Source organism: Sinocyclocheilus grahami, unplaced genomic scaffold (genome assembly GCF_001515645.1).
Source record: "Sinocyclocheilus grahami isolate Dianchi unplaced genomic scaffold, SAMN03320097.WGS_v1.1 scaffold50.1, whole genome shotgun sequence".
Lineage (NCBI taxonomy): Eukaryota > Metazoa > Chordata > Actinopteri > Cypriniformes > Cyprinidae > Sinocyclocheilus > Sinocyclocheilus grahami.
This window is the reverse complement of record NW_015505229.1, coordinates 2,209,564-2,219,686: the sequence shown is the minus strand read 5'-3', so window position 1 is coordinate 2,219,686 and position 10,123 is coordinate 2,209,564. Positions and strand designations below refer to the sequence as shown.

The 10,123-nt window shown below is 35.6% G+C and overlaps 1 protein-coding gene across 1 annotated transcript in view; it reads left to right on the top strand.

Moving 5' to 3' along the window:
• The window catches only part of LOC107583127 (large neutral amino acids transporter small subunit 1-like), an 18,869-nt gene extending 9,080 nt beyond the window's left edge, over positions 1 to 9,789 (top strand). The window contains exons 3-10 of the mRNA XM_016269240.1: positions 2,567 to 2,672; positions 3,121 to 3,165; positions 4,179 to 4,302; positions 4,409 to 4,512; positions 4,768 to 4,864; positions 5,469 to 5,618; positions 6,681 to 6,858; positions 9,427 to 9,789. Of these exons, the coding sequence (XP_016124726.1) occupies positions 2,567 to 2,672; positions 3,121 to 3,165; positions 4,179 to 4,302; positions 4,409 to 4,512; positions 4,768 to 4,864; positions 5,469 to 5,618; positions 6,681 to 6,858; positions 9,427 to 9,482 (860 nt within the window). The 3' untranslated portion in view covers positions 9,483 to 9,789. The remainder of the gene's footprint in view (positions 1 to 2,566; positions 2,673 to 3,120; positions 3,166 to 4,178; positions 4,303 to 4,408; positions 4,513 to 4,767; positions 4,865 to 5,468; positions 5,619 to 6,680; positions 6,859 to 9,426) is intronic.
• Positions 9,790 to 10,123: the final 334 nt, after the last annotated feature.

Below are 10,123 nucleotides of genomic sequence, written 5' to 3'. Positions count from 1 at the left end.
GCATATGTGTGTGTGTGTGTGTGTGTGTGCTTGTGTGGTTTCCACAAAGAAATGTAGAAAACACAAAAGATTACAACACTGTAGAACATCACTGAATTAAATTAGCCTATATACGCTTTACATATAAATCACATTTCTTATCAATATACATTTAATGATTAACAATAAAGATTAATAATAAGGAAAAGAGGCACATTAAATAGCCTACGTCGTTGAAGCCTGTCCTACTGTAGATAAACAAAACACCCCCGCTTATTAACTAACAATAATGTGCCTCAAAGAAGCACAAATAAAGATATAGGTGCAAACAGAATACAGTGACGTCAACCTTGGTTTTAAGAAAACAACTCTCGTTATGTCGATATAACGAGAAAATAAGTCATTATAACGAGAAAACAACTCTCGTTATGTCGATATAACGAGAAAATAAGTCATTATAACGAGAAAACAACTCTCGTTATGTCGATATAACGAGAAAAATAAGTCGTTATTACGAGAAAACAAGAAGGGAAAAAAAATAATAATGCATGGCCGCTTAGAACTTCCGTACATAATGGAAACACAACACAAAACCGGTGGGACTACAGCACTACTTTTGAGGTTGTGTGACACTTCCTTCATTTTGATTTAATAATAGCTTATTTTTTGTCTGTATTACTTTTTGTAAGGGAAGTGAATGATATAAAATGATATGCTGATTTGCTGCTCAAGAAACATTTCTTATTATTATCAGTGCTGCTTATTATTGTTTTGTAAAAACTGCAATACATTTTTTTTTTTAATATTTTTGATGAACAAAAATTTCAAAAGAACTGCATTTATTTTAAATATAAATATTTTTTGAAACATAAATGTATTTTCTGTCACTTTTGATCAACTTATAATACATATACAATAGATTATTAAATAATAAATTTAAAAATAAAAGAAATAGGGGAAATTCTTGATCAAGGCCAATAAAAAAGCATTTATTACTTTGTATTTTACAACAAAATGTTATGATTGAACTATAAGAATCAAGTATTCCAAAGCATCATTTTAAAATCATTTTGTTTGGTACTAGAATATGACAATACACTTTTCCAGTATGTCAGTGTAAATGTCCATTTGACCAGATGCCCTAGTTTTCCTCTCATTAAATTGTTTAGATTTATGTGACAACGGTTGCACAACTGATGCTGTATGGGACACTCAGCTCACTGAACTTACTTTCACACACTGCATTGTTGTCTATTGTGTTTTTGAGATTGCGTGTTGTTTTTTTGGAACTCTTCAGATTGAATCTAGGCTAAGCTGAGATCTGCTGTCGGAGCGTTTCTCTCAGACAGAGATCGGGCTCCTCTGGGTTGGCGTAGTTCTGTGAGGCTTAGGTCTAAGCCTGTAATACTCAAGTTTGTACAAAGAGTTTATACAGGTTTTCAGTCTCGTTCTGTGTCTGACTGCCTCAGTCATACAGTCACACACACACACACACACACACACACACACTTACCTCACCAGCCGTGTCATGTGACCAGGCGGGGTTGGCCTCCATCGATCACACTGATTCACATGAGCTTGCCTTGGGCTGCAGTCATTCTTACACAGAGGACATGTTCACAAATCCCCTAAGTAGGGTTCATGGAGGTGGAGTCCAACTCAACTCAAGCCTAAATTACTTTAGCCTCAATTCATTGCCACAGGACAATTAATTTAATAATACTTATATGTTAACGTCAGCTAATGCAATAACTAACATGAAAAAAACAATAAGCAATACTTTCAGCATTTATTTATACGGGAAATGTTCATTTCTACACGTACAAATATATTTGTATTATTTTCAATTGTTTTTTTTTAAATTTTTTCTATTTTAATATATTTTAAAATGTCATTTATTCCTGTGATGCAAAGCTAAATTTTCAGCAGCCATTTCTTTAGCTATCAGTATCGCATGATCATTCAGAAATCATTCTATTATGATGATTTGCTGCTCAACATTTCTTATATAATAACAGTTAATATTTTTGTGACATTTAGAAATTTCTGTTGTTTTTGATCAATTTAATGTAATTTAATGTACTCTTACGGCATCTTCTGTTAGGAAAGTCCCTGACTTTCTCACGAGAGAGATTGAGAACAGGCCCCAGTCTAAAACAACACTGTTCATCTTTTGACCCAGTGGGAAATTCACGAGCTTTGGGTGTTCAAGAATGGGCAAACCTTACATTTTGTCTTTAGTTCTGGTGTTCCCATCACTCTTGCTTTTCAGATGTGACATCTGTGGCCTTGTCCCTCATGCACTGACCTACTGCCCACAACCAGCCTTGAGAATGTCAGCAGGATGATTTTGAAAACTCATTATTATGACATTATTATTATGGTATTATGATAGCAGGAAACAGTCGTCCACCTTGAAACTTTTCCATGCAAGTTTGTTTGTTCCTCTCATGGGATAATATTGTGGGAATTACAGAGTGCTCCCTGGATATTATTACTTGTATGGGTTGAGTTTATTGCGGAATGTTCCAGATAGTTTGCAACAGCATTGTAATCTCATGTTTCTCGCTGATTGTTCCTGTTTCAGGTGATACTACTGAGCTTCTGCCTGCAAATTCATTTAGAGGAAGCAATACAGACTTTGGCAACATCGGATTGGCTCTTTACAGTGGGCTATTTGCTTATGGAGGATGGTAAGACCACAGAACTAGATTTGGGCGGAACTAGGTAAAAACAGGAAGAATTAGACCTTTAGGAAATCTTAAGTAAAACATAATTATACACCATGTGAACCAAGCTATCTTTTCCATGTAAATCAATTTTAAAAAAATCTTAAACAGCCATGACTACAACAACATACAATATATTTTGGTTGTTTTGCTCTTTTTGTGAAATGTAATTGGTCCAAAATCCCATTCCACATAACAATATAGTTGTTTTGATAACACATGTACAATTACACACATATTCCCTTATTAGAATTCAAACTATTCGTCGGTCATTCTGTAAATGGAATTTTCTTACATATTATTATAGTTTCTTTCCTAATTTTCTTTATTTTTTGTCTTCAGCGGTTGAACTGGTAGAACAGGATGTGCTTAAATGTTTTAATTTTCTTGTTTACGTTTTCTTTTTTAACAGGAATTATTTGAATTTTGTCACAGAGGAGATGATTGAGCCATTCAAGTAAGTCATACTTACTTTATTTTTCTTATTAAAAATATTTTAAATAAAATTTGTAAAAATAAATACATATTTTTCATAAGTTAAACAATATTGTACCCCTAAAGATATGAATATAACTCTTTTTAATATGTTGAATATTTTGAAAAACAAAAGTCTTATAAAAAGAAGAATATAGTTTAGAATCTAGAAGAATATGTATGCTACCAAGTGCAAGGCTTTATTTACAAAGGTGTGGTCAGAAACAGGCATGGGTCTGGTATGTAGAGGAACTGGCAAGAGCAGTCCGGTGAACGAGCGAGGGTCAGTCGACGGCAAACGTAATCCAACAGGGCGAGACTAGAGGGATAATCAAGGTACAAGGCAAAGGTCCAGGCAGGGGCAAACAGTATCTGAACAGGGCAAGACGAGAGGGGTAATACGAGATACACAGGCAAAGAATCAGGAACCAGGAAAACAGGCAAGGCAAGACTATGATTAGACTATGAGAACTAGAGCAGGCTCCGTAAAGTAGCTATCACAGTGATAACGTTAAATAATACTAGGCAGAGAGAGAGAGGAAGTCCATGGCTTACGTAGCATGTCTGATTGGATTCAGCTGTGTGTGTGAAATCAGTGCATTCAGCTGTGTGTGTGTAATCAGTGCAATGGATGATGGGAGCTGTAGTCCGGGTGAAGTGCAACAGTAGTGTGGTGCAAGAGTCCATAGTAAGCAGGTGATCTCTGGTGGTGAGCGAACGGAAATGCATGGACTGGATTCGTGACAATATATATATATTCAGTGGAGTGATCAAAAGTTTAAATTAATTTCTTCAGGGGTAAAAAAAAATATTCAAGATGTATATTAAATATTTTTCATTTATTAAATGTATTTTTAGGCACTTCCTCTCACATTTCTGAAAAATAACTGAGCACAAAAATAACTTCATATATTTAACTTTTATAAATGAAAAAGCATAGTGAAGTTTTTGATTTGGGGTGGATTATGTAATAGTGTATGTGCCGACGTGTTACAGAAATCTGCCTCGGGCTATCATCATCTCACTCCCCATTGTCACCGTTGTCTACGTGCTGACAAACCTGGCCTACTTCACCACACTCAGTCCGGAGCAAATGCTCACATCTGAGGCTGTTGCTGTGGTGAGTGTCGCCACATAGATACATTCTATTCCATATTTAGCTCAGTTACTTTTATGTTTTCTTTTTATTAATGTTTATTAAAGTTACATAATAATTGTTTTTTTAGGACTTTGGAAACTACCACTTAGGACCAATGGCTTGGATAATCCCTGTGTTTGTGGGCCTGTCATGCTTTGGCTCTGTGAATGGCTCTCTGTTTACTTCTTCTAGGTAATGCACACAAACACTAACACACACTTGTTATAAATATCCTGTGTTGGAAGAGGTTGCATTAATCAGATCACTTTACTTTAAGTTGTTTATTCGATTAATCTGTCTGGTTAGTCTTGTTCTAAAGTCACCCTGCATTCTTTTCCACTTTAAACACTGGTCAGGTTATCTCGAAATACAGTAGATCTGTTTATATTGCTGTTCTGTATCAGACCTAATGGACAAAACAGTCTCTTGTGTTTCTTGCTTTTTTAGGCTGTTCTTCGTGGGCTCCCGAGAAGGTCATCTTCCCAGTTTGTTGTCGATGATCCACCCTGACCTGCTGACCCCTCTGCCTTCACTTATTTTTACTGTAGGTGTCCAAAACCAATCTCATCCCTCATCAGTTGAATCTGTTCCAATTTTTGAGCAAATTGTTCTTTTGAGTGATTTTTTTTATTTCAATTAATCAGTTTAACCAGTTCAAATTTTTTTTCAGTAGATAATTATTTTAAATCATGTTCTTGTCAATGAATCAGTTTATCCAGTTTTGATCTGTGGATGAATCATTCTTTTGAGTTGGCTCTTTTAAGTGAATCTTTATAAACAGTTCTAATTTTTAACCAAATTATTCTCAAAGTCAGTTTTGTTCAATGAATCAGTTTAACTAGTTCTAATTTTAAATTTTTAAAAGTCATTGTTTTGAGTCAGTTTTTTTAATGAATCAGTCAAACTGATTCACAAATCTGAAATATTTATTAGCGAATTAGTTTTATAATGTTTTCAAAATCCTTATTCAATAATCACAGGTGACTGGAAAAGTCTTGGAAATTCACCAGAAAAGGTGTGAATCTATAATAATGTCCAACTTTTGAGTTAATCACACTTTTGAATGGATTCTTTTCAATTAATTGGTTGAACTGATTCACAGATCATAATGATTCGGTCTAAACCTTTTCTTTTGTTTTTCCCCACAGTGCATCATGACTCTCCTCTACGCTTTCTCCAACGACATTTTCTCTGTCATCAACTTCTTCAGCTTCTTTAATTGGCTCTGCATCGCCATGGCGATCCTTGGCATGATGTGGTTACGCTACAAGAAACCTGAGTTGGAACGACCAATTAAGGTGAGCCAGGGGGCGGAGCTAGTGAGTGAACACAGATGGATTATGTGAGGGTGAACAAGATCATACTTTCAAATGCATGAGAAGTGACCTGCCATAATCTATGTGTTCTCTGTCTGAAACCAGACATAGCCAGCAACAGAACGGTAACACACAGGCCCTTTTGTGCGCTTCTCTCACATTCATCCACATTCAGTCTCTCATTGCACTCAGTGGCCTCCACTCAGGGACACAGAGGGATGTTCATCAAACGAGGTTTGGAGGCACTGGAGTGAAAGAGGCCATTTGCTTATTGCTCATAATCTTTCTCTCATTCTAGATCTCATTAGTGACAGTCCCTTGTTTGTTTCATTCACTGTACTTAGTACTGCCTGTAATGTTGGCTTTCTCTACCTTTATTATACTAATATAGTATTAAAAGTGGTATTAAAAATATATATTTTTTTACATATAATTCATAGTAAATAGTGTTTTTTTTAGAAATTAATTATGCACTACCATTCAATAGTTTTATTTAGCAAGGATGCATTAAATTGCTCAAAACTGACAGAGACATCATAATTATTGATCATAATGTGGAAGTGAAAATCATAATGTGGAAGTGAAATTAGCAATGAGCTAGTCTTGATCAGAGCAAGCTTGAGGAGAGTATCAGGCCATCTGTCAAGTAAATGAAACCATTCTGCAAAACCAGATCATTCTGGTTATCACAAAGAACAAGAAGCTACCCGGGGAACTGTGATGAAGTTGTAAGGAGAAAGAAGGCAGGAGAAGGGTATAAAAAGAATAGCTTTGAACCATTCTTAGAGCTCTATGAAGTCCATTGTATACAAATAGAGAAAGCACAACCCAAACATCAAAGATCAGGATGTCCTACCAAAATGAGCAGCCAGAGAATAATGGTGATTGTCAGAGCGAGTAACACTGAGCTCAACACTTCTGCAGTGTGTGTCTTTCATAAGTGAAGTAAATGTTCTTTAATAAACATACTTTATACTTTCAGACTGTACTTTAAATAGACTTTTGATCACATTCTCAAAGCTGTCCCACCTCTCTGTCCACTAGGTCAATATTCTGCTGCCTATTTCCTTCGTATTGGCCTGCCTGTTCCTCATCGTGGTGTCCATCTGGAAGACCCCTGTGGAGTGTGCTATAGGATTTGGAATCATCGCCACAGGAGTTCCTGTGTACTTCTTCGGCGTTTGGTGGCAGAACAAGCCAAAATGGCTCTTGCAGATCATCTGTGAGTGTCTCTCCTCTTGTTTGATTCACAACATTGAAAAAGAGATGGTTCTAGCCAGTTAAAATGTTCCTGAGGTTTTGATGTCTAAGTTGTTCAAATTAAAGTTCATGAGTGTTTATTCAACAGCACTGCTTTTTAAGACAACATGAGATATTTGGTATGCATTTAACCTCCATAATTTGACAGATTTAAAGAGTTTATTTATATTTGGTGGAAAATAATATAGGATTGGGCTTGTTTTTATCCAATGAGATTTAATTTGAATTGTAAATGTGGGCTATTATATTGGCTTTTTTTTTTTTTAAATGCCTCGGAATCTATCTAAAAAGCTCTATGGCCAGTGACATATTAAAACGAGGATTAATCATCTCACCAATTTACAGTGTAAGGCTCGTCGCCTTCCATTGTAAATTGGGCTCATTCCCGTTGCGTGAGCGTCTGAGGAGGAGGGGGCGGAAGAAACAATATTTTGAATTTGGACTGCGGTACCCATTTCAACCGCTAGCTGTCAATATTACATTCTACACCTTTAATGCATCCCTGCCGAATTATAATATATAATATTGTTTATTTTTCCCATTCTGCAAAACCAGATCAGTCTGGTTATCACAAAGAACAAGAAGCTACCCGGGGAACTGTGATGAAGTTGTAAGGAGAAAGAAGGCAGGAGAAGGGTATAAAAAGAATAGCTTTGAACCATTCTTAGAGCTCTATGAAGTCCATTGTATACAAATAGAGAAAGCACAACCCAAACATCAAAGATCAGGATGTCCTACCAAAATGAGCAGCCAGAGAATAATGGTGATTGTCAGAGCGAGTAACACTGAGCTCAACACTTCTGCAGTGTGTGTCTTTCATAAGTGAAGTAAATGTTCTTTAATAAACATACTTTATACTTTCAGACTGTACTTTAAATAGACTTTTGATCACATTCTCAAAGCTGTCCCACCTCTCTGTCCACTAGGTCAATATTCTGCTGCCTATTTCCTTCGTATTGGCCTGCCTGTTCCTCATCGTGGTGTCCATCTGGAAGACCCCTGTGGAGTGTGCTATAGGATTTGGAATCATCGCCACAGGAGTTCCTGTGTACTTCTTCGGCGTTTGGTGGCAGAACAAGCCAAAATGGCTCTTGCAGATCATCTGTGAGTGTCTCTCCTCTTGTTTGATTCACAACATTGAAAAAGAGATGGTTCTAGCCAGTTAAAATGTTCCTGAGGTTTTGATGTCTAAGTTGTTCAAATCAAAGTTCATGAGTGTTTATTCAACAGCACTGCTTTTTAAGACAACATGAGATATTTGGTATGCATTTAACCTCCATAATTTGACAGATTTAAAGAGTTTATTTATATTTGGTGGAAAATAATATAGGATTGGGCTTGTTTTTATCCAATGAGATTTAATTTGAATTGTAAATGTGGGCTATTATATTGGCTTTTTTTTTTTTGGTCTCACATGGTATTTAACTAAAACAAAAAGATTCAGATGAAGTGAACATTTTTTAACAATTACATGCACTAATGAATCCTACCCAGAATTAATACAATTAATAATAATAATAAAAATAAAAATAAAAAAGTAATTACATGCTGTTTTGTTGGGGCTGAAAAGATTTCTTTAATGTTTTTGAAAAAAAAAAAGTCTTATTCTCACCAAGGCAGCATTTATTTATCATCATTTCGAAAAAAAACTGTAATATTGTAAAATATTATACAACCAAAATACTTGTTTTCTATTTTCATATATTTTAAAATGTCATTTATTCCTGTGATGGCAAAACTGAATTTTCAGCATGATTATTCCAGTCTTCAGTGTCACATGATCCTTCACAAATCATTCTAAAATGCAGATTTGCTGCTCAAGAAACATTTCTTATTATTATCAATGTTAAAAAAAGTTGAAAGTCGAAACCATGATACATTTTTCTTTCTTAGATGAATCAAAATTAAAAAACAGCATTTATTTAAAATAGAAACATATTTAATGACACTTTTGGTCAATTTAAAGGTGCTGTATGTAATTTTTGACTCTACCAAAGCATAAAAACACCATAATACATTTGCAGATATTTAGGAAACATGCTAATTTCTTATACTTGTTTCTCCGAAAAACAACGATAAAGCCAGTTATTCTATTTTGAAAATGTGCATTCTGTGTCAGAATGCATGTTTTTGTTTTGGTCTGTGTGATTCCGCCCACTGCCAGTTTAACCAATAGTATTTTGACACCCTGGGTGCCATGCAAGCCAGCAAGCGAACTGGGTCAGAGATCACAGATTCTACCCGACCTAAAATGCCTCGGAATCTATCTAAAAAGCTCTATGACCAGAGACATATTAAAACGAGGATTAATCATCTCACCAATTTACAGTGTAAGGCTCATCGCCTTCCATTGTAAATTGCGCTAATTCCCGTTGCGTGAGCGTCTGAGGAGGAGGGGGCGGAAGAAACAATATTTTGAATTTGGACTGCGGTACCCATTTCAACCGCTAGCTGTCAATATTACATTCTACACCTTTAATGCATCCCTGCCGAATTATAATATATAATATTGTTTATTTTTCCTGTCTAGTCTCTGTCACAGCAACATTCCAGAAGCTGATGGAAGTGGTACCTCAGGAGTCATGAAGACCAAACAGAGTGACAGATGCCTCTTCCACTCGCAAAGTCTCCTCGTACCCACCTCAGACCCCCTTTACTGTATTCCTCAACTGCCTCATTTCTCCTTACGTGAGCCAGAAAAATGTCTTATCCTGCTGACACATATAGGCAAAATCTATATGAATTACCACGTAAGAAACCAGACAACATCAGGTCACAGGAGCATTTCAGTTGAGATGTAGATTTTGCCAATCCTTCCTCGATCAAATGTAATATACTGTATACATTTCATTACATGTCTGTATACATGTATTACATGTCTTTATGTTTGACTCGTAAGATGAATTATATTTGATCACCGCAGATCTGTTGGTATTTTTTTTTAAATATACTTTAAAAAATCCAAAATGTTAATGATATGACTCTTATGTGTATGTTTAAGTTCTTTGAATAAAAATTGTTCACTAAACAGTTTCTTCAAACTTTAAACTTGTTTTCTTTAAACACCATATTTTTGCCTTTACAAACTGGCATGTATAATTCAACTTTAGACCCAACAGCCATCTTTGTGTCACGCAGGCATGCAAACCCTTTTACCCGAGGGCAGACTCAGTCTTTCATCTGTTCATTTTGAAGCTCATTTGAGAGAAGACTGTTTTCTTGTGTGA